Source organism: Manihot esculenta, chromosome 3 (assembly GCF_001659605.2).
Source record: "Manihot esculenta cultivar AM560-2 chromosome 3, M.esculenta_v8, whole genome shotgun sequence".
NCBI lineage: Eukaryota > Viridiplantae > Streptophyta > Magnoliopsida > Malpighiales > Euphorbiaceae > Manihot > Manihot esculenta.
Window position 1 is genome coordinate 1,515,888 of NC_035163.2, and position 24,347 is coordinate 1,540,234.

At 35.1% G+C, this 24,347-nt stretch overlaps 5 protein-coding genes across 7 annotated transcripts; 2 read left to right on the top strand and 3 right to left on the bottom strand.

Moving 5' to 3' along the window:
• Positions 1 to 532: 532 nt before the first annotated feature.
• LOC110611802 (probable 1-deoxy-D-xylulose-5-phosphate synthase, chloroplastic) lies at positions 533 to 7,791 on the bottom strand. 3 transcript variants are annotated; one of them, XR_002487390.2, is made up of 10 exons: positions 6,609 to 7,791; positions 5,740 to 5,859; positions 5,481 to 5,645; positions 5,090 to 5,240; positions 4,180 to 4,448; positions 3,662 to 3,935; positions 2,886 to 3,178; positions 2,391 to 2,669; positions 1,061 to 1,350; positions 533 to 837 (listed from the first exon to the last, which is right to left on the bottom strand). XR_002487390.2 is itself a non-coding variant. In XM_021752287.2 (10 exons), exons 1-10 carry the CDS (start codon positions 6,765 to 6,767, stop codon positions 688 to 690), a joined length of 2,145 nt encoding a protein of 714 aa, XP_021607979.1. In that variant the 5' UTR covers positions 6,768 to 7,789; the 3' UTR covers positions 533 to 687. The 3 variants fall into 3 exon arrangements, 2 of the variants coding, with proteins under 2 accessions (XP_021607979.1, XP_021607981.1); XM_021752287.2 differs by having other exon boundaries at positions 1,061 to 1,345; positions 6,609 to 7,789; XM_021752289.2 differs by lacking the exon at positions 6,609 to 7,791 and having other exon boundaries at positions 1,061 to 1,345; positions 5,481 to 5,661.
• Positions 7,792 to 9,740: 1,949 nt separating this feature from the next.
• LOC110611805 (EG45-like domain containing protein) lies at positions 9,741 to 11,310 on the top strand. Its single transcript, XM_021752294.2, has 4 exons — positions 9,741 to 9,846; positions 10,531 to 10,659; positions 10,736 to 11,036; positions 11,137 to 11,310. The coding sequence occupies exons 2-4, from the start codon at positions 10,539 to 10,541 to the stop codon at positions 11,141 to 11,143; spliced, it is 429 nt and encodes a 142-aa protein (XP_021607986.1). The 5' UTR covers positions 9,741 to 9,846; positions 10,531 to 10,538; the 3' UTR covers positions 11,144 to 11,310.
• A 3,097-nt stretch (positions 11,311 to 14,407) lies between these two features.
• On the top strand, positions 14,408 to 16,419 carry LOC110611806 (probable histone H2A variant 3). Its single transcript, XM_021752295.2, has 2 exons — positions 14,408 to 14,606; positions 15,843 to 16,419. Exons 1-2 carry the CDS (start codon positions 14,499 to 14,501, stop codon positions 16,137 to 16,139), a joined length of 405 nt encoding a protein of 134 aa, XP_021607987.1. The 5' UTR covers positions 14,408 to 14,498; the 3' UTR covers positions 16,140 to 16,419.
• A 362-nt stretch (positions 16,420 to 16,781) lies between these two features.
• Positions 16,782 to 18,957, bottom strand: LOC110611803 (3-ketoacyl-CoA synthase 11). The gene is made up of 2 exons (XM_021752291.2): positions 18,799 to 18,957; positions 16,782 to 18,660 (listed from the first exon to the last, which is right to left on the bottom strand). Exon 2 carries the CDS (start codon positions 18,562 to 18,564, stop codon positions 17,026 to 17,028), a length of 1,539 nt encoding a protein of 512 aa, XP_021607983.1. The 5' UTR covers positions 18,565 to 18,660; positions 18,799 to 18,957; the 3' UTR covers positions 16,782 to 17,025.
• A 2,933-nt stretch (positions 18,958 to 21,890) lies between these two features.
• LOC110611804 (N-alpha-acetyltransferase 50) lies at positions 21,891 to 24,261 on the bottom strand. Its single transcript, XM_021752292.2, has 3 exons — positions 23,930 to 24,261; positions 22,625 to 22,747; positions 21,891 to 22,289 (listed from the first exon to the last, which is right to left on the bottom strand). The coding sequence occupies exons 1-3, from the start codon at positions 24,081 to 24,083 to the stop codon at positions 22,075 to 22,077; spliced, it is 492 nt and encodes a 163-aa protein (XP_021607984.1). The 5' UTR covers positions 24,084 to 24,261; the 3' UTR covers positions 21,891 to 22,074.
• Between the last annotated feature and the right edge of the window lie 86 nt (positions 24,262 to 24,347).

Genomic DNA, 24,347 nt, shown 5'->3' on the forward strand with positions numbered 1-24,347 from the left:
GAAAGCCGCCGCTTATCATCACTGTGATGTTCAATTTGTGCTCCATTTTCGTTGAAAAGCTTTGCAATAAGTGGCTGGATTAAAAAAATAATAATAATAATTTAACTATTAAATCAGTAAAAATTTATTCTATTTTAAAATTATTTAATTAAAATATTCTTATATTTTATAAAAATACTTTAAATTAATTTATATTATTTAATTTTTATAATTTAATTATATATATTATTTAATCTTATAATTTTGAATATTCATATTATTTAATTTTTCTTACGTTAACAATTTATTTAATAAAAAATTAAAAAATTTAATTTTACAAAATATAAAAATATTTTAATTAAATAATTTTAAAATATAGATGAATTAATAAAATTTTAAAAAATTTAAGAACCAATAATAACAATCTATAGAGAAAACGTCAAAATGAATGAAAAATCTAAAAAAATTAGACAACCTGAAGACTAATATACAAAAGAACTTCACCAGAACTTCGTTCATGCATCAATTGTAAAAGAATTTCATGCAAAGGGGAGAGCACAAAAAGATCAATTTTCGCAATATTTTCAGTCCTGTTCAATCATTACAAGCCTGATATAATGTTAATCTGTTAACTAATTACCAACACAAATCTGTGCAGCACTGTAGGCTCAACATCTTGAAGAAAAATAGCAGAGAAAATACAGATTTCTAGCTCATTAAAAGGAGAGCTTCGCGGGTGCGGCCAAGCAATTTTAGCACTGTTGCAGCAATGTGATGTCCAGTCAGTCCAGCAAGGTTAAGCTGCTCCTTCGGCAATGCATGCTCAATATAGCTGTCCGGTAAAACGATAGGTCGCCACTGGAGAAATTAATTAGGAACAAAGATCAGAATTAAGATGCAACAAAAAACAAAAGAGTTATCATCATTGAATAATGCACTGCACTTCATATGTTTACATGATGTAGCTGTAGCAATCCAGTATAGTTCACTTGTTTATGCAAGTATCTCATGCCTTGTATAGGTCTCTATATAAATAGGAATATGAAGCAATTAATGAGTTCTGTGGAAGTAAAGGTATTACTTTAACTCTACCATCAAGCTTTCCATCGAGAGCCATGAACTGTGCAACATGGGATCCAAATCCCCCTACAGAGCCTTCCTCAACTGTGACCAGAAATGGATGGTTTTCGCATAGTTGTCTGAGAAGCTTTATGTCGAGAGGTTTGCAGAACCTTGCATCAGCAACAGTTACCTCAATGCCAAGCTTTGAAAGAAGGTGCCGAGCTTTGAGGCAGTTCTGAACCATTGCTCCATACCCTAGCAAAGCAACATCTTTACCCTCTATAAGAACTTTTCCCTTTCCAACCTGCTCTGCAGAAAACAGCAGTCAAACAAAACGTACAAGCACAATAATGCTGAAACTCAGAATTTCAAAATATGCATTAAGAATTTTTAAAAATCTTTTAAACTAAAGGGAAAGGTGGAGGGCCCAAGTCTCCCCAGGTTCAATAGATGCAGTTACCACTAGGCTATCTGTATTGATCACGAAGTCATTAGAAAAAGAAAGAGAAAGATAGAAAATCAGAAATTACAAAACAAAATAATATTCCATAATTCAAATAAATTTGAAAGGGAAGAGGTAAGAAACAAGAGAGGTTGAAATAAACTGTGCCAAAGAAAAGTAAATGAACACCTTTTGAGGGAGATATGTTGCATATTCATTTTTGCCCAACACAACATGCATTACACACAATAACATATGATGTGGCAAAATGAATGTGTTTGGCCAACATACAAGCATGTAAAAGCATGAAATGAGAAAGCAAAAAGATCAAGAAGAATAAGTATGAATAATAATTTCAAGCATTAAAAAATTGACATAGTCAGCGAGTAATACAATTTTCGTAAGAGCTAAACTAAATGTTTCTATCTATGTTACTTGGACTCAAGTAGGAGTGTTAGAAATGAGTACATAGTGTATATCCCCGTGTTTGACTCGTTAACTTTCTAATTAGAAATTATGGAGATATTGATCTAAATTTAGATTTAGGTACTTGGATACATTATGTTATATAAAATAAAATAGAACAAAAAAATATGCAATGATAATAATAGTATAAATAGAGGATCAAATACAACCAAATACATTATCCAAAATATAACCAAACAACTATTTTCTAAGTACATGCTCTTTATCTTGAGAGAAAAGAGTGCTCTATTAATTAAGAAAGAATATGTCCTTAAGTGTTTGATTGAATATGTGTCAGACGCATATTTCATGTCGTATCCCATGCCGTGTTGTGTTGATAGCGGTATGGTACAGTAAAATGAAATTTCAGAGTATTAGAGATTTCTGTAAAGTTAATAACAGCAGAAGGAAGTGTCAATAAAAAAGAAGTTAACTGGATTACCTCAATTGGAATTCCACTGCGCACAAAATGATCTGTCCCAATAATGGCACCTCTTGGATAACGGAAGCAGACCGGACGATCATCAATGTGAACTGCAGTGGCCACCATGTCCACAAGCTCATCTTCATCAGATGGTGCCATAACAATCATGTTTGGTAAGCATGACATGAATGTTATATCAAATGGCCCACCCTGCGTGGGACCGTCTGACCCTACCAATCCTGCACTTGTAATGACAAAACGAACTGGAATCTTCTGCACATCTACATCATGGATCACCTGTAGAAGCCACAAAGGAAAAAAAAAATATAGAACAATTAAGATAATTATTCCACAATTGATGTCAATACATATAATTACTAGTACTCAAATAAACCCCACTGTCTACAATTTCCCCCAACCAGATAAAACCTACAATGCTTCTACACAACACCACACTTTCAGATAAACTTGTCCAAGCACACACCCACACACAGACATGCAGAAAAAGAGAACCTGGTCATATGCTCTCTGTAGAAAAGCAGAAGGAATTATGCAAAATGGCTTCAAGCCCCCACATGATAAACCGGCAGAAAATGTAACTGCATGCTGCTCAGCCATTCCCACATCAAAAAACCTGTCTGGAAATCTTTCCAGAACCAGTTGAAAAGCTTTTTCCATTTCCATTCCTGCATGAACAGTCACAATATCTTTGTCCTTCTCTGCCTCCATAACCAAAGCCTCCGCAAAGCAATCACTATATGTTCGAGTATGACTACTATAGAGAGAAGAATCGAATAAAAATGAGCCTGCAAAAGTGATGAGAGAAGGAAAATTTAGAGGACTAGGTAATGGCTTCAACAACTACCTATTGCATGTTGCGTCACGGTTGTGCAATAGTTATATGTTTTGGAGTTGCTATATGCCGAAAATATTATCCCAAGATTTGGTTACTACATACCTAGGAATGACGAATGTACATTGAAGATGGAACATGTTACAAGTGTTTTGGGCATGTTACAAGTGTTTTAGGCTTACTACAACATTTGGGAGCCTTAAGCTAACTCAAATCCTAGTGCTAGTCATAACTCCAAAGGTTTATTAGATTATGAAAGTATAGTAAGAATCAAACACCGAATGATTTGACTTCTACCATAAAATATTGGATACTATAGAAGCCAAGGTGATGCAGTAATATTTCCATAGCAGCATTATAGTAAACATGCACACAAGCATATATTACTGATCTATGAAACAAACACAAGTGAGTTGAAGGATTTGAAACGAAATACCTTCCTGCAATTCCTTACTCTTTTGCTTATCTTCAGGTTCTCTATTCTCTTCTGTTATTACATGTATCAAGACAGGTCCCATAGAATCCAGAGATGCCACTTCTTGTAGAACACAAACTAGGTCTTCAATGCTGTGTCCATCAACAGGGCCTATGTAATACAAACCGAGCTCTTCAAAGAGAGTTGATCCTAGGGGACCTATCATACCACGTGCATACTCATCAACTTTGGCTGCTAATTCATGCATACCCATACCAATCCTTTTGGTAACACCCTTGTCAAAGGAATGGGGACAGGGGAAAGGGAAAAAAGAACACCCAGAATTCAGTTTCAAGATGATACACAAATATTATGTACTACAGCAGCACCAGGCACAAAATTTGATTGTTCTATTGATTGTCACAGAAATTTATTAACTCATAAAACAGCATTGTTCACTTTCAAAACTTTTTTACTACCTCGTAGAATGATAGTTGTGCTTTTAGTCAAGCAACTAAAAAGAGAATTGTAGAGACTACCTTTGCAACTTCTCTAAATTTCCGGAATGATTTATTTGACTGCAGCTTGCTTAGGGTGCTAGATAGAGCATTTATCGAAGTCTTAGGGCCCTCTTCAATCTTTGGGTGCAAAGAGTGACGTCTGTCATTTAAAATAACTATCACATTTGAGTCCAAATAACCTGCATTGCTCATTGCTTCATAGACCTGACCAGCCATAGTTGTCCCATTGCTGATGACTGTAACAACACGTTCCCGTTTACCTTTCACATCACGTGCAACTGCCATCCCTGATGTGAAGGCAATTCGATGTGACTTTCAAAGTTCAAATTTAACCATAAAAAATAACACACACACATAGGACCTGTTCAATTAAAGTAACTTGAGAAGTTTATTTCACATGCTAACAGCACAGCAGACTGTTAGGAACTGAAATTATAGGCCTACCTCTAGAGTTTGGCAGCAGGGGAAGTGAGGAGAAAGAAATGGAAAACCGAGGAAAGCAAGGAAGGAAATACAAGAACATGAAGAGAAGAAGAACTTGGGAATTGGAATAGAAAAGGAGAAAGAAGAGACAGATTCAAGAAAGAATATCCCATTATCATTTCTGAAAAAATATCCAATACAACTAGAGTTCTAATGTTTATATTTGCTAGCTTGATACCTAGAACATCTCTTAGTCAACTAGATGAAAAATTCAGACCTTTAATCAACCAAACAAGTTGCAACTTACTTCATCTGCTATCCCTCAGTTCCCACCATAGATATAGTTATTAGAAATTCCATAACAGTAAGCATCAAACAGGATTTTATTTTTGGCTATAAGATCTGAGTTCTGAAAATTCTAGGCAGGGAATTTGCCATGAAGAAGGATCAAAATAGAATATCAAAATTCAAATAAGAGTAAGGAGACGATAAAAAGAAATATTACCCAGCCCAGCAGAAATACTATTGCATCCATGCGCTGCCCCAAATGGATCATATTCGCTCTCAGACCGAGATGTAAAGCCAGAAAGTCCATTCTTTAGTCTCAGAGTATGCATAAGGGATCGCCTTCCTGTGAGAATTTTGTGTGCATATGTCTGCCAAAAAATGGATGGAAAATTGATGTAGTGATATATCAGATGCTATCTTATAAGTAATTTAGTTTCGATCAAAGTCCAACTGCTTCGTATTTCAGTAATCCCTATCTCATTACCCCCCCCCCCAACAGTGTCCCCCTTCCCCAACAAAATAATAATAATAATAATAATAATAGAGAAGTCAATAAATAAACAGAGAAATAAGTAAACCATGATTCAGCCTCTTGTTTCTGCTAATACCTGTTCTCCAAAATCCCATAGTATCTTGTCCACTGGTGCGTTGAAAACATGATGAACGGCAACAGTAAGTTCCACCACTGCTAAACTGGCCTTAATAGATTTGTGAGTCCTTGACATTATAGAAGACAATTCTGCTCGTATTTCATCAGCCAGTTGTTTCAGTTCCTGTTCAAACCAATCTCTAGTAATTACAGAACTTGACATCTTAAAGGCGGTAAAAAAAAATTTAAGGAAAAATAAATAAAGCTCATAAACTAACCTTAGGGGTCAAATTTTTCAAGTGGATGGGGTTTTCAACCACATCAAGTATGGGTGTACTAACTTTCTCCCAAAAGATATCATCAAGATCAGGTACTGAACATATTCGGCTGACAAATCCCTACCCAAATAAGAAAATAAAATCATGTACATCCACACAATAAACGGCATATAACACTATCACTACTACCACTACACCATTAGAGGCATAATTAGCATCTTACAAATCTAGATAATCTGGAAATTCTCTAAAGTGTTACAAACTCGTAATACATTTATTTGTAACTGAATCATCCTGACCTTATTTAAACTTGGCAATTACCAGAGTTAAGAACTTAAAATTCTCCAGTAGTGTTACTGACCAAATGAACAGTTTACTTGAAATACAGGAACTTCGGAACATTTTTTTTTGACGGATTTTTGCTAGTTTTTTAGTTTATTCCATAAAGAAATATTGGATTAATAAACTTTTGACCTCCCCATTAGATGCAATTTAAACTACAGTGCTTAGAGTCATAGTGTCAATTATGACCCAAATAGCGTCAGCTAACTAAACATGCACATGCAAACTTCAAGGCATTGGACCAATTCAGAATTATTTATCCTCCATTTGCGTTTCTCAGGCAGTAACTCGTATAAAACAATCAATAGCACACGAGTATAGGCTCACAAGCATAAAAAAATGTAGAAAGTCAAAATGGAAATTCTTGCCCATAAAACTAAGAAGAAATGAAATTTGACGCCCTTAACTGTCGTATCTACTATCAATGAAAAAATTATCAACTAAAGAAAGTAGAAGACCTACAAAAGTCAGCAAATGATAGATTAATGGTTCATACTTAAAAAAGAAAGGAGAAAATTTCTACTTACCTTGGAATTAGTGATGGAAGCAGAACTTTGGTACAAGTTAAGTCTTAAAAATCCCACTTTACAAGGAAACTTGGAGCTTGAAGTATCCAACTTGTAACCAAAATTTCCATCGAAATGTGCAGTGATTCCATATGGGTACTGAGGAGCAGCAGTACCCATCAGGAACAACAGAGATCCAGCTACCCAAAATTTAGTACGATTCAAATGATATGATTTTGGGTGTTCATCAGCATAAGAGAACTTAAATATTTGATGGGTTCAATGTAGAATTCTTTGCGAATGGAAAGCGGAAATCATAATTACTAAGCTATATAATTTACAAAATTGCAGATAAGACAGAAGAAACTTGCAGAATATATGATACATACGATAATAAGCATCCACAACAACCAAGGCGAAAACAATCACTAAAATTGAGGCAGGACGGTAGAGAAGAGACAATCAGACAAAGGAAGCATAATTTTGAGAGACGGTGGTATCTCTGTCAGGAAATATAAAAATAATATAACAAAAGTGCAAAAAACATTGGGCTGTTATGGACTTGGCTTGGGCCCTAGTTTTGTAAAACTCTGCACAATCTGGTCATTGTAGGTATGTTAATGTCATCCATAATTGTTACTTCAGTTCTCAAGCTCTATTTTCTCGTGTTTTTCATTCTAAATCGTCTCTCGAAAAAGCCGAGGTAGAATCCCTGGGGGCAAGGAAGGGAGATGATAGTTGGTCGAGTTTTGGTTGCAGATTTGAGGTTCAAAGGGGAGAGTAGCCATCCAGAGATCTGCGAGATAGATGAGCTTGATCCTACCGTTTCAATGCTGGAAGCATAGGTCTGTGGAAGCAGGCGCTGGCGCCGATATCGCAGCACGCAGGCCCCTCGTCGGCTAACGGAGACTGAGATTGCCATTGGCCTGTTTTACTCTTTCCTTTGAGTGTTAATGAGTTAACCTTGGCTTTATCGATGAAAGGGTTAGTGCTCGATTTGTACCTAGAATGCTTAGTTTGGCTGACCTTGACTGAGCTTCAGTAAGAAGAAATGCTGTAACTGTTTAGCCTTCAGCCGGACGGCATCGGTTCAAGGCGGCGATCCCCCTGTCGGGGCGGAGGTTGGCTAGCGTTGCTGGAGTAGATTGGGCTTGTCTTGTGGTTTTGTTTGGGCTTTTCTGCAGGGTGTTTTGATTGTAACTGTAAGGCTGTGGCCTCAAAAAATAAGAAAATTATTGGAAAAAAATCTCAGTTTTTGCTAATTATTGATTTTAAATAAAGTTTAATGTATTTTCATGAAATTAATTTAAAAAAAAAAAACAAATTTACCCAATTTTCATTTTAAAAATAAGGGAAAATTACTTTTTAATCCCTAAGGTTTAACGTAATTAACATTTCTGTCCCTCTATTTTGGCGACCCAACACTTAAATCCCCCAATTTCTCTTCCGTCCAAATTCGTAGTCCTTCCGTTCAAAATAGCCGTTTGGTCAAGGAGTCAAAGGTGAGATGTGAAACTTTTTTCCAAAAATACCCTTAATGAACTTATTAAAACCTCATCAACCTGAAATCTCTCCATCTTTCTTCTTTTTCATATTCTCTCCATTTCTTTTTGCCCATTGCTGATTTTTTTTTTTCCTTTCTATTTTCCATCTTTTTCTCCATCACGAATTTGATATTTGGTAGCACAGTAATTATATAAATCTTGTCAACTATCAAGACAATCAAGTAAACCACCCAAATCTCACCATGGATTACAGGTGGGGAAAGACTTGGAAAGAAAATTTTTAACGTTGAGCAGAGAAAATTGTTCAGACAATACGATGGAAATGAAAAGATGTCAAATAGCTTGGATCTAACACAAAACTGAAAAATTTTCGTTCTAATATTAAAACCCACATCACAAAAGTAACCAAACATCAAAATTCAAATTCAAAAGTTACAACTTTTAGAAAATAAAAGAACAAAAGAGAAAAAAAAACAGCAATCACAGAGACCCAAAATTGGGAAAAAAAAGAGTGCTAGAAGCTGAAAGGAAAATAAATTGAAAAATAGAGTTGACACAAGAAATTACTTGAAAATCAAAGGGAGTTATCATTTTCCTCTCCTAAGGAAGAGAGAATCAAGGTCAATCCTGCAATAGAGAAGCTATATTGGCGAGGTTGCAATCTCACCATCCCGCACTTATAGCTTTTTCAACTTCTGCTGGGTCTCCTCACACTATCCGCCATTCCGCACTCACAATTTCCTAAATCAGAAAGAAAATTATAAAAGAAATCAAGTTTCCATGGAACTTTTATCAAGTTTCCATGGAACTTTCATCAAGTTCCCATGGAAATTTCAAGAATTATTTAATGATTTCTAGAACTCACTGAGAATTTCAAGAAATGGAGAGAAAAAAAGAGAGGGGAGGATTGAGAGGAAGGAGAAGAAAGAGAGATGCGCGGAGAGGATAAAAGAAATAGAGATGATACGAGGGAGAAGAAGGATGGAGGGAAGAAGGATTTAGGGAAGAAATAGAAAAGATATGAGGGAGAAGAAAAATTGAGAGAAGAAATAGAGAAAATATGAGAGAGACGAAGGATGGAGGGAAGAAACAGAGAAAATATGAAGTAGAAGAAGGGTTTAACAATTTCATTAAGGGTACTTTTGGTAAAAAAATTTTACCTCTCATTTTTGACTCTTTGATCAAACGGCTATTTTGGACGGAAGGACTACGAATTTGGACGGAAGAGAAAGTGAGAGATTTAAGTGTTCGGTCGCCAAAATAGAGGGACATAAGTGTTAATTACGTTAAATCTCAGGGATTAAAAAGTAATTTTTCCTAAAAATAATTATTAGTTTATTATTTTTAGTTTGGTATTTTATACAAAGGGTTGGATATATTACTCACGAAACACCCAATAATTCCTCCAGTAGGATGTACAGTTTGCGTGGAAGGAAGCCAAATCTGGCTTATAAGGAAAAACAACCATATCATCCTTGTATTGGCAACTAACTAATTTAGGATTTTTTTACTATTCTAATACAAAATTTACTTTCCAATTAAAGCGTTTAGTTAAAGAAACGAATTTATCCAGCCATACGTTTCCAAAAATTTAGAATGTTTATCTTCTTCATTCACCATTCATAATTTCATATCCAACTCATTATCCCTAAAATTAGGGATTTCCGATATTCATATAAAGCTCAAATCTTTCAGTTTTTGTGTTGCACACCCCATAATCATATCCTTCTTTCTCTGAACTCCATTTCCATCAGGTACTCTCTCTCTCTCTCTCTCTCGTTTTCTCTCTTATTTTCTGTATTTTTTTATTATAAAAATTATTTTGTTTTAATTTATGAAGGATGTTAATTGCTAATGCTCTCATCTCTTGTTAAAACCCTAACCCTAATCCTCTGCATGGATTTTTAGTTGTAAAGTGGAAATGGAATGAGATTAAAGAGAAAAGGAAACAATAAAATTGTGATTTACTTTATTTTATTTGAATAAATTATTAAAATCGAAGGAAACACCGTTTTTTTTTTTTAATATAAAAATGACTATTATACCCTATAATAGTTTTATAAGGCATAAAAATTTTGATATTTTTATTTTTTCTATAAAATAACTTAATTTTTTTTAAATAATATAATATTTTTATTAATTAAATTTTTTAAACATTTCAAACATAAAAAAATTATGAATAAAATTTTATGGTAAAATATTTTCATTTATTTTATAAAATCTCTTTATCACCTTATTCAAATATAATTGATTTATATTTTATACTATATAAAATTTTCATTTAATTAATCGATGATTATTCTCATGTTCACATTTGGAAGCGTCCATTTGCCGAATTAAGCCGGCATCTTGACTCCATCCCTTTTATCTCGTCTTTTTTCTTTTTCGGCAGTTTATATTTTAAATTTTAGAGTTTGGTTTTATTTCCTTTCTTGCAGGAAGAGAAATGTCTAAACCTTACCAGCAACTCTCTTCATATGTGTTCATCTTCTTATCATTAGCCACCCTTTTCCATCTCTCACATGGAGATGTTGGCACTGCAGCCCACTACAGTCCCCCATATTTACGTAAGTTGCCATTGCTAATTTCTGAAACTTAACTGTTATAACTTCCATAACTGAAATTTGGACAAACTGCATGCAGCAACTGCTTGTTTTGGTAATGATGAGTCGCAGTTCCCACCAAACAACCTGTTTGCGGCGGCCTCAGAGGGCATATGGGACAATGGGGCGGCCTGTGGGAGACAGTACTTGGTGAGATGCATCAGTTCCAGTGTCCGAGGAGCTTGTCGTCCAGATCAGACCATTCGGATTAAGATTGTCGATAGAGCAGCAAGCTCAGTTACTAGACCTTCATCTGCTGGTGCAACTATTGTTCTTTCTGATACTGCATTTTCTCGGATTGCTCAAACTCTTGTAGCATCTGTTAACATAGAATATCAGCAGTAAGTTTAGTTTTCACTTCTTTCTTTTATATTTTCTTTCTTTTTCTTTGGAGTTTTCTTGGATTTTCTACTCATTTTCCCACCTTTTCTTGTACTGCAGGACTTGAATCTTGATGGAGCATGAAGAGTTCAAGAACTTAAAGTGAAATGAGTATGTGGGTTTTCATGTTTGATTAAGCTGATAGTAATATGTTTTGTTTTCTAATCGATAACAGATCAGCATTCTAATTAAATAATATAATTTATTTTGCATATATTGTTCTCTAGAAAATCCAAGACTTTTTATTTTTTTTATTCTTGAAAAAGAAATGTCTTCTAGAGAGCATTATTATTAATTTCAGCTTAATAACATTATAACACATAATTATAACAATTCTAGTAGATTTAATCTCATAATAAGTGAATTCGAGTAAATTTAAAAAGTTTCAAATTCTATATTTTTTATTTCTATTTAAAAAAAATTATATATATATATATGAATTAGTAATATATTTAAAAATTATTAAAAAAAAATGAGCACAAAATCGATTTTGTGTTGGGTTAAAGATTCAACGTTGAACCAAAATCTTTCACACCTCGTGAAAATCAATGGTTAATTGGTCAAAGCATAAGAAGGGGACCATCTATGCCAAAAATTATTATTACATAAAAATTAAGAAGGCGTTAACGGTTGGCAGAACAAAAGAGATTTCCTCTAATTGCGTCTTCTTCTCCATTAATCCAAAATTAGCGGCCACTAATTACGTACTTATTCCTGTCCTTTTTTTTTTCTTTTTGTTAAATTTGAACATAAAACAAAAGTAATTATTAAATACATTCTCGTAGGAATCACTTCTCGTGATTTATGAAGAAATTTTTAAAAGTAAGAATGAATCCAAGCCCAAAGCTAGGCGAACAGAATTTTGAAATTATTAAGGTTTGGTAGGAGATTGCAGTAACTTGGGTTACCTAAATGAAGAAATGTCGAGACATTTGACCGTCTAGAACTCAGCTCTCAGGGCTCCACTCTCGAGTGCCATCACTCGACGATTAATATTTAATCGAGGTTGATCATTTAATCATTTTATGATTGAGTGCATAGATGATTTGAATTGAATTCACTAGTGTTATGGTACTAAATCACTATAAATTTGTTGAATCATTACTCCGAATAAATATTTAATTGATAATCGATAATATAAATTTCAATTATTATAAGAGTAAAAAAACACTTTTAACGATTCGAATATCGAAATAATTATTTATAAAAATCAATCTTATATTTTACTAAAATAATTTTTCAGTTTAATCAAATTTTTTAATTATAATTTGAGAGACATTATATGTATCACAATTATGTTGAATAATTTTTCAATAATATAAGGAAAAAAAAAGTCTTGCATTTCCATTGCTACTTATACTTTTCCAAGCTTGTCTCTCTCAGTAAAGCCGCTGCTTTAAATACTTCCCTAACTGCTTAAGATCAAGTACTGTATATACATATCCGACCTAAAAGGATATCAATGTGAGCATATATTCCAAAGTCAACTGATTTAAATTCTAACTAAAATGTTTTTTTGATAGTATAATAAAGTTGGAGACAATTCAGTATCATTGAATAAAAGCTTATGGGTTAAAGTATTGATCTTTATGTCTTATTTTTCAACAGTTTGAACATAAGTAATCTTAAAAAAGGAAACTTTGAAGACAAAAGCAAATCTAGAATAGACAAGTGCTTAATCTTTTCACATGTATGAACCAAGTATTGTCAAACTCTTTATCCTCCAGAAGAAGCTCAAATGAAGCAGAACTTCCAACTTGCAGAACCTGAAAGAAACGACTAACGAATTGCCCCAATTTTTTTTTACTTCCAAATCTGTTTTTTTTTTTCTCGGTTTCGAGCTTCTTCGTTTTTTCCCACGGCCATATTGAAATCCTCCTGCATTACATGAACCCTCCCTTTCCTCAGGGCACACGTTCCAAATTCAGTGCACACTGCCTGAAATATATATATATATATATATATTGTCAAATTGTAGTGCATGTATAAAAACTTGACGCGGAATGATGAGTCGATGTGCGTATGTGTTGTGGCCCCACGAGCTGATCCTTTAGATCCCGCATCAATTGTGGACGATTGTATGTATTTATATATTACTAAGAATTCTTGTCAAAATTATCATAGTATTAACTTAAATATGGATGTATTAGAATTTCTCTCTACGTCAGCGGCCATTTAACTATTTTCTCTCACATCACTGAATTGGATTATTTTTCATTGCACTTGGGTTTACAGTGGATCCAACCTGCCCTTCGCATTCGGATCAGGACATGAGTTACTAGATCGGTCTATTTAAAGAAAGCTTGATGAGTTTTGAATCAGTGTTTTTCTCGTGTCCGGTTTTGTTCCAAATAGAGAAAGTCCGACGATCATCGATGTATATCACTGTTTGAAATAAAAATTAATGTGATATATCTAATTATGAAAAAAAAATTATTTTTATAACGGTGATAACCACTATTAATATATGAAATAATTAACCCACCAAATAATTTGAAGAAAAAATTAATATCCACATGAGAATGAGAGAGAGACAGAAGAACAACATAAATTTACTGGCATATTTCCATCTACATATTGCTTTCTTATGAGTTCAAGCCATCTTAGGTTCAATATATATATAGAGAGAGAATTAACATTTTTAGAGCAGAGTTAGCTTTGCAAAGCCAATAAAGAACAAGGACCTTGAAGTGAGATGAAAAGGCATTATTTCATAGAATTAAAGGCACCTCAAGAACTCTTGCATTTGTGTGTTCAAAATCGAAAAATCAAGCAATTGTTCTACTCAAAAAAATTTAGTTTGGAATAAGTTGATTTATTATTTGGTATTTTTATAACAAAGACGTTAATACTCTTTGATTGATAATTCTAAAGAGCAATACATCTTTGGACTACACAATTTTATCTTGGATCTTTAGGAACTGTTTCAATCAAAATAGCTTGTATCTGGTTAACTCTATACATGCTAGTAGCAATTTTCTCTTAGTTGACGCTTATTTGTGTGTAGACCTGGCTCCGCCGGCGAGTGGGATTCTCTTGATTTGATCACTGTGTTCTTCTTGGTTTCTTGGATTTCTTTCTCGCTTGCCATTTTCCCCTGTTTATTATATACATGGGTTCCTTGGAGATTCAGAAACCGACCAAGCGACACGTCATCTGTGGCGGGAGAGAATCCAAAGCACGTAAGCCAAACTCAATTCCATTATTACCCTTAAATACAAAACGAAAGGATTCAGCTTTGGGGCTAATTAACCCAGAGAATTAGAGGCAAAGATGTAATTTTGTTAAGCTATGGAGGGTGTTTGTTTAACTGCACTTCCTTTTTTTGCCAATGTCGTGTGTCAAAATCTGAAAATATCTCGAAAGAAGAGCTAAATCTAAGCTCGATCTCTGTCTCTTGTAGAGGAAAGGAGGAAGAGGAGATGTCAGGGAAAGGAGCCAAGGGATTGATAACGGGAAAAACCCCAGCTCAAAGCAAAGATAAAGATAAGAAGAAACCCATCTCTCGTTCTTCTCGCGCTGGCCTTCAGGTTCCCTTCTGAGTTTTTCTTCTCAATTTGCCTTCGAATTTATATTGATATGATTATTTTACTATTACTGGGCATTTGGGTTTCATGGGTGATTGTTTTGGTAGGGTTTTCCTGTGCTTTCTGCTCTTTTAGGATGTATCTTATCTTCTAGTTAAAGATTCCTAATTTATCGAGAAATGAATACTGGTTGCTGATTTTTTGTGACAATTCGATCAACTATTTGGGTTAGTTTTGCTGGTAATTTATAGTTGGGAAAACCTAAAGGATGTGAAGCGTGAATTTCAATGCTCGTTGTTTTTTTCTTGCTTTCACTTGTTTAAATCAATGACTTGGGAATTGGTATGAGAGTTTTTGTTGGGAGAGAAGCAAAGTACTAGCAGCTTCGAACCTCCTCTCAGAAAATGTTGTTATTGTTCTTTTAGAGTGGGTATCTGGAATTATATGTCACAATCACAGTGTAAATGTTATAGTTTTAGATGCTATTCTATAGATCGAGTTTATATCCTGCTACTCGAGTAATTAAAATCCTGCAACCACCATGGCATTTTATTATTTTTTGAAGAACCAATCAGAGCAGTGTGGAATCTTATAACTACTTATAACATCCATGGCGGCTTTTTGTTGTGCACTGAGATGCAATTGACAAACAAGTTTTGCCATATACGTAAAGCATAAGTATGATGTTAAATAAAGTCTCATTGTTCAACAGTGGAGTTTCATGTATTTCAATGATACAGGTTATTGTTGTTATTTATCGATTATTAATTTTTGATCAATAACAATATCACAATTGTTAGTGGCAACTTAGCTTTTTGTGTGCTTTCTTTCATAGCACTTTAAGCACATAGAGTTGGATGTTTGTCTTTTTGTGAGGCTGCGTCCAGCAATCTTTCACCTTGTTTGGCAATTTGTTTATAAGTTATTTCTTCTGTTTTGTTTGGATTTCTAGAAGCAATTTCAAGCCCCTATTGCTGTTTTTGGTTTCTTACTTCCAATGCCTATATTCCATAACTCTGAATCCAAACTCTTTTAGTTTTAGCCTTCAAAATCCTCATGTTTACAGCCTTATCCTATGATGTTCTGGTAGTAATTTCATTTCATTGGAATGTTCTCTTTGAATTTTGCAAGGGACTAGGTATAGTTGTCGATATGCTGCTGCCTAGCTTGCATATTCATTTTTTTTTCTTTTCCTTATGCTAAGTTGTCTACATTTTAACTTATCCTGCATCCATGCAGTTCCCTGTTGGACGTATCCATCGTCTCCTGAAATCTAGGGTAACCGCACATGGAAGGGTTGGTGCAACAGCAGCCGTGTACTCTGCTGCTATCCTGGAGTACCTCACAGCAGAAGTGTTGGAGCTAGCTGGTAATGCAAGCAAGGATTTGAAGGTGAAACGTATAACACCCAGGCATTTGCAGCTAGCAATTCGTGGTGACGAAGAACTTGACACCCTCATCAAAGGAACAATAGCTGGAGGTGGTGTTATCCCACACATTCACAAGTCTCTAATCAACAAGTCATCCAAAGAGTAAAACTGTCGCAGTCCATATTTGTTATTAACTAAATCATGGGATTGATTGATGTACATTTGCTAGTAGATTTTTGGTGGATACTTGACTCTTCTCTTCTGGTTGGTAGCTAGTCTCTTTTTAAGTGGTTTGTAAGTTGTAACCAATGAATCATCTCGCCGGTAAATTATTTTCATGTTCTTTCATCTGGCAATGCTCTGGAATGCACATAAATTTGCCAGGATATGTATTTGTTTAGTATTTGTACATTCATTTTAATGTCTTGTTATGCTCTTCGTGTCAAGTTGTGTGGTTATTTTTCATGGCTTGTGGAAAACATATATGCATCTCCCACTCAACTTAAGAGATTTAATACTTGAGTTTTATAACCGCAAGGCTATTTTATATCTCCTGGCATCTTTGAGGAAGAGTATAAGAAATAGCACTATTCTGAGTCTTTCAGTTTCCTGATGTACACCGTTGTGTGTAGACAGAGTACAAAAATGGATCTTAATCTATTTCCGCTGCTAAATTTCACAACTACAAAAAGCTTTCTCAATTCTGTCAAAAGTTTAGCGTTAAAGTCTCACATAACCAGGTAAAGCTTGGAAGTCTTGTTTGCTATGGGATGAATGGGATTTAGACAGAATGTAAATTGAATGTCAATGAACACTGCCAAGGAGACGACATTGTATTAGTAAAGAAAAAAGAATTACAAACCAAATCGCATCCTTAGTTACCACCTCATTCCTTAGTTCACAGCTTAAACAGGAAACTAATACGGTTAACAATCCCCAAATAAATCTGCAGCAAAAGGAGATGCGAAAAAAATTCATGCGTTCAAAGTGTTCTGCTTCAATCCCCAGAAACCCCTGCCCTGCAAAGAAATGAGAAACCACTTCCAGCACCTCTATATGCTTGAAACCTTGGGAACATCAACTGGGAACTGGTCTATCTCATCCATCCATGGATTCTTCTCCTTATCTGGGTTTATGGTCCGCAGAGCTTTCCAAACTGCACTGTTACATTTGAATCCAGACCCAAAAGCTATCTGCCACATTCTGTCCCCTCTTTTCATCCTTCCTTTGGCTTCTGTATAAGCCAATTCATACCAAAGAGAGCTGCTTGAAGTGTTACCAAATCGATATAGTGTCATTCTTGAAGGTTCCATATGCCAATCAGAAAGCTGCAAGTTTTTCTCCAATTCATCCAGCACAGCTCTTCCACCAGCATGGATACAGAAATGCTCAAACGCCAATTTGAAATCTGGGATGTAAGGCTTAATTTTCATGTTGAAAAGTTTCTTCCCCACTAATGTGGCAAAGAAGAGAAGCTGTTCAGACATTGGCAAAACAAGAGGGCCCAACGTAGTGATATTAGTCTTTAAAGCATCCCCAGCTACTCCCATCAAATCCTTGGACAAAGAAACTCCAATGCGCCCAGTAGAATCCTCTCTTTGAGTAACACAAGAGAAGCATTTGTCATCAGAACCCTTGTGAGTCCTAACAGTGTGGACCAATCTGTACTTAGAACGCCACCCCTCAGATCTTTTATTTGAAAGCAGAATTGCAGCCCCTCCCATTCTAAACAAGCAATTTGAAAGGAGCATTGACCTATCATTCCCAAAATACCAATTCAAAGTGATGTTCTCCATGCTAATGACTAATGCATAAGAATTAGGATGCACTTGAAGAAGATCTTTAGCAAGATCAATTGATATCAAACCAGCACTGCAACCCATTCCACCCAGATTATAACTAATTACATTCCCTCGGAGCCTATAATGATTAATGATCATAGCAGATAAAGAGGGAGTTGGATTAAACAAGCTACAATTCACAATCAAGATCCCAATATCTTTTGGTCTCAGAGACGTTTTCTCAAACAGTTGATCTACTGCACCAAACATCACAATCTCAGCCTCCTTTCTTGCCTCTGCCAGACATGGATTTGGAGGAACGTTGAGAACAGCCTCAGGGAGATAAGTTGACTCACCAAGCCCAGACCTTTCAAGAATCTTCCTTTGAAACTCAAGACTCTGTTCTGTAAAAGTACCTGTTAACTGAGACCTTTCCATAAAAATCTGCCTAGTACATTTTCTCAAATCATCAGGCTTATAACATGAAAAATCAACAAGGTAAACAGGGCGAGGGCGAGTGAGGAAATAAACGGTCGACAGAAACACAAGGAGAGTTGAACATAGAATCACAGATATGAAATTGAATTTGAGCTGATCCCATACATCAACGAGATTTTGGCCGGATAATGTAGATAGCTGTGCAGCGACAATGGCAAGAAGAGGCGATAAACACAGATACATTCCATGGGTGATAAGGTAATGGTAACCAAGCTTTACATATTTAAGCTTCACAGATTGTTTAAAATCTGGGAGTTTCCTAGACGACGATGAAGGAACAAAGGGTGGCGATTTGAGATTTGAATCAGACATTGTTAGGATATGGGTGTTGCTAAGATTTTCAAGGTCTAACTGGGAAAAAGTTTTCTTGATAAAACAATGCAACAGATTACAAGAACCTTAAAATCCCTGCAAAAACGAGAGACCCATTATCAAATTATGATAAGATCTCAACCACATTCTGAGAAACAAAGACAGAAGAAAGAAAAAAGAATCAGAGATCCACTAAAAGAGAATAGGAAGCAAAGAAAAAAAGAAAAAGCTTACCTGGAACTTGAATGAGAAATCTGGGAAGAAACTGGGAATCTTCCATGTCTGAGAAACGAGAAGAAGAAGACGACAGAGGTTCGAGAGAGTGGAGAGTTTCTTTTAACGTTCTTCAAATTGTAACAATCAACTGATTTGAGATGTCTTAAAAACTCTCTAATGTTGAGCAGTTGAGCCTCTCACGTGGATTTAGTCCAATTACTACCACCAATCAGATGTTTCCATGTCATAATTAGTATTTTATTATTATTATTATTATTATTATTACTTGAAACCAAAAATATTATACTTAAAATTATTTTGTTTAAGCAAATATATCAATTATATTAATAAAATTTCATTAAATTAAAAAAATATTATTCTAAATAGAAAAATAATCATACCTAATAAATTTTTTAATTGATGAATGAAATTTTAAAATTTAATAAAAAATTATAATTATTTAAAATTAAATTAAATTTGAAAAAGTGTAAATATAGAGAACGAAAAACTGAACCACGGTCCATAATTAATTTTAAAATAACTATATTTAATTTTAAAATCTTCCAACTTTCTACCGCTTAATTTTTTTAAAAGAAAAATAATAATCACATAAAACAATTGAAATAGTTTATTAACTTAAATTAATTTGTTCTAAAATAATTTTTAAAAGATTAGTTGATTATTAATCCTATGGGTCCCGACATCGTTAAATAAGGCAGCCAAAAGAACCAGTCGTGGCTCACAACTTGTGGCCGGCCGAGGAGAATATCGACTTCAAAATTTGAAACACCATCCTCGGCCAACTGTTTAAGAATTTTAAACCTTAAAAAACTTGTCTATTACTTTTGAAAATTGTACTCCCAAACAAAGGCTAAAAAGAAGAAGAGCAGGAAAATAAAAAGATCCAGCAAAGGAAGAGCAGCAATGGCCCAGTGAGCTGTTCCCAGATGTAGATTTGCTGGACAGGACCACCAAACTCAAACCCACTAAACCAATGGACACTTCACGTGCAGACCGACCTTCCATCTTTTTATGATTAAAGCTGTGGAAGTACCCTGTCGTTTCTCTGCTAACTTTCTCTACATGAAACCCTGTACAGCAAAAAATCTGCTTACTTTAACCGACGCCACAGCTCCAAGCCAAAGATTGTAGGGACCATCTTCAATCCCATTTTTAAAACTTCCCCATTAATCCTGCAATTACTGCATAAATTACTCAATCTTGAAAATTTAATTTGATTTGATAAATTTATCTTCTGGGTAATTTGCTTGATTAAGTAAGCATCAATTTCAAGTTAGACAAAACTGAGGCCAAGAGGTAATTTTGCAAGCTGCTCTGATTGCAACCGTGTTACTGTTGATCTTCTTTAGTGAACGCCAATTCAGAAGATATGGTGATACGATTGCAAACCCATTTCTGTGAAATAGAACCAGCAACTTATCCTTTCAGTTCAGTCTTCAGACAACTGAACCAGTGCACTTTCTTGCTTAAAGGCACTCTACCGTCACCCATACCAGTGACCAACACAAGGAAGGAGGCAAGAGCCGTCAATAAGCTAAGATTTTCATTTTTTTTAAAAAGAAATTATAAAGTTAGAATTTTTTTCATTGGTTTAGCTAAATAAAAATTTAATGTGTGCGTCACTAAACCACATAGTTCCATGTTTGTGAGCAATGTTTCAGTGGAGTTCCATGTTAAACCAACAGATGGCAGTCCCTCCAAGTCCAGGAATTGCATGCTTAGCATCAGAAGAAAATATCCATTTCTTCCTGCTGACCCGCATAGTTACTGGTCTAGCTTTGTCAGGAAATGAAATAATTGTACAATAGATACACTATGCAAAATTTCTGACCTTGCAAAATTAGCACTTGAAAGCAATATTTTACTACTAGTATTATGGATAGTATGTTAAATTAGTGCAGAAGAAGCAATGCAGCATCAGCTTCATGCATTGAAATAGAATGATCAACCACTCCATGATGCTGCTTTATTATTCTTCTATTTGCTTTTGTGTTTTAGTTCCCTTCAGTTGTGGTGAGGTCTCCAATGCCTGAATGAGTACTCAGCATTAGAAAATGGCATACGCACATAAAGTTGAGAGAATAGAGATGATAGAGACCTTAACCCAACCACCCCTTCTCCCAAAAGTGTAAAAAAAGAAAAACACTTTCATCGTCTTTAATGTGGGAGTGTTTTTATGTTGACATACAATTTTTTTTAAATCATCCGAATTCATTGGGTTAATTAATCTGAATTCGTATTGGAAGAACTACAAGTAAGAATAAAATATTTTCTTGTTCAATATGTAGAATTGAATTCGAGAATGAAAACTCGTGTCATTTCATCAAATCGTGACTTTGATTGCTGTTGCCTGTTGCAATGACAGTTTGCTGGATTTAACCCATTGGAGATGTCAACCTATTTGGACCCTTCTTTGACTTGGGGCAGGTCAGTAAATTTTTGGATGCTTTTTTTGCCCTCTTTTTCATTGGATGCCATATTTCCTACATCTATCAACGGCCACCATTATTGCAGTTTGACAGGTTCAGGTGGATTTTTCACCATTCAACCTATCGAGTTTTACTTGGGCACAGGGAAAGAGGTTTGATGTTTTCTTTTTTTCATTACTTGGTAACTGAATGATGTTTTAATTTTCAAGTGAGCTCTTATGGAAGTGGTTCTAATTCTTGGTTCTAACTGTATATAGCTGTAGAGCCATGCTTCATTCAAGGCTGGTCATTAATTAGTTTCATTGCTATGCTGGTAATCTCTATAATAGATATGCGAGAGCTTGAAGGGATCATGTTTGTGGAACTAGATCATCTTTGTTTAAATCTAGCCACCGTTCAATCAAAATATTCTGTGGTTTTATGAGCATTGATGTCTTCTTTTGATCTTTCTTGCCTCACAAAAGCATGTAGGAAGTCTGTTTTTTACAGCTAGATACTCATTCAGTGCACTTGCCATCCTCTGGCTGGCTTCTCTTGCCTATACATCAGTTATAGAAGGGCAATGCTCCATCTTACAAAGTTTCTATTCATAGGGGAAGTGAACAATTTAAGCTTCTATCATCCAATCCCACAATAGCAAATATGATTTCAAACTCAATAGAACACAAAATTTCAAAGCCATAATGATTTATAGGTCATTGGTCCAACAGATCATACAGGAACTGTTAAAGTCATTTCACCAATCAGATTCTGATGTCCCTTGTATAATTAATCCCAAGCTCAGTTCAAATAATAGCAAGAAAAATCAAGGACTGCCAACTTACAGTGAAGCCTACAACATTGTTCATTTATTTGTTTGACAAGTGATGAATTTGGTAAGAACATAGCAGTCAGGTGGTGTAATGTTTGTGTAATAGTTCTGGATGGTATCTGTGATTTCAAATCCAAATTTCTTGTAAAACTTGATGGCATCCTCATTGTTTGTCTGCACATGCAAGTAAATCTCAGAAATGTTTTGCTTGGAGCAGAGATCAAGAACATGATTCAACAGCCTTGTACCTGCACAATCCAGACATTCTCTCAGTATTGTCAATTTGCCAAAACTTCTTTCACAAACTTTCACTCTAATTCAGGGAGACAATTTCATAAGCTAGAGTACTTTTCAGCAATGGGATTTGGAAAGTGGCCCCACTGATAACAACTACCAAAACCTAAATGGGAAACGGGAATTAGAGGGAAAAAGAAGGCCAGAAATCAGTTAATATATAAAGGAATTTCAAATTTCTGGAAAGAACTTATTATGTTCAAGGAGTAGTTTTCTTTTGCTAAAGAAATTTATAGAACTGGCACACTTTTCTCTGAATGATTTGTGCAAGTGGTTCAACTCTACGCACCAATGCCTAGGCCTCGATATGGTGCTAAAACACCTAATGTCATGATGTAAACACGAACAGCCCCTCCTTCCTTCTTCTCCAGCCGGCATGCAATTGCGCCAACACAAATGTCACTGTAATATGCTGAACACAAAGTAGAATCACAGAGTTTTCAGAAAACTGAATTAACTGATTCTTAACGGAATGTTGCTGCGCCCAGAATATAGTGTTGTTGCCCGAAGCAATAAAATAAGACATGGAAAACATGGGGTCATGATATGCTTGCTATGTGCGCTGTTTTATCTATGTGGTATTCCATGTCTGCATGACATGCAGGTACCACTGGTTATAAACACCATAACACACAGTTCTAAGCATCAATCCTCTGTAATATCAACAATGGATATTAAACATATGTTCTGCACACTTTTAGACATAATTTTGAAGTGCTCAAACTGGTTTTGAACAGATATTGCATGAAGAACACTACTAAAATAATATTTTAATACTGCACTGAAATGAAACAGATGAAATCTCAAACAGCGGATAATGGAAACAACATGCAATACTCGGTGGTATAAGCCAAATGTTGGAAAAATGAATTTGCCAATAAGGGATTTGAGATGATGAGGCTCACTTGACAGAGTGCCGAGCATTCATGATGCAACGAGAAGAGGGGCCAAGAGCGCAGCATCATTACAATCCAATACAATAAGGCATAGAGATTTAAAGAAAGGCTATAAAACTGAAAAACAGCAAAAAAAAAAAAAATGAAGAGAAATCATTGAGGGCAGTAACGTGCAATAATGTGGGGAAACCAGATGACTGCAGGCTGCAGCATTAATCAAAAGCAACACAATTAGGAACCCAAGCTGGAAAATAACCTACCATTACAGTTGAGCCAATGTGACATGAAATATGATTGAAGAAAAATAGAAGCACACTGATATTTGTACTCTTCAATCTAACAATAAAAAACCACTAAAATAATCAAAATCAAGGTGGAGAAGTCTTCTTTCTAACTTGCATTTTAGCTACTTTTTTCTTTTTTTTTTGAAGCATGCATTTTAGCTACTTAATCCACATTCAATCTAAAACACTATTGTCAACTTGACAGATTTCCTCAACGAAAGGATTATTCATAATATCACGCCTCAAGCATCAACATTTCCCAAAATCAAGGCAAAACAAAAACCCATAAATCAACAGCAAGATCCAAGCAAACCACAAAAACATATAAAAATTACACGAATAAGAAAAACCCAAAAGCGGATTCAAGTTCTTAAGAGGGCAAAAGCATGAAAAGCAAATAGTTTAGGAAGAAACCTAGTTTAGTAAACTCCCCGGAAGCAAGGGCATCAGCGTAATACTTGTCGTTGTATCGAACAGGGAAGAGTGCAGTATTTAGCTTCTTGAGTTGCATCACATTCTTATCCCTCACTCCATCCAGCGATATCGACATCTCACGCCCTGCCCCCATTTGCTATCGACAGCGTAAAACTTGTCGGAAGGGATTTACAAAATTACTGTATATATAGAGAGAAGAAAGCAGTTTGGGAATTGCCGAACTGGGGTTTCTCTCTCGCAGACGCAGTGGCTGTAACTTTCCAGTTGATTCGTTTTTTGCAAAGCATTATTTGGCAGCCGTGAAAACTACGATTACAGATTGGCCTACAAAGGCCTAAGCCGCAACGTTGTCTTGTCTACACTTTTAGACCCAATACGATAACGGGCCACTTCTTGT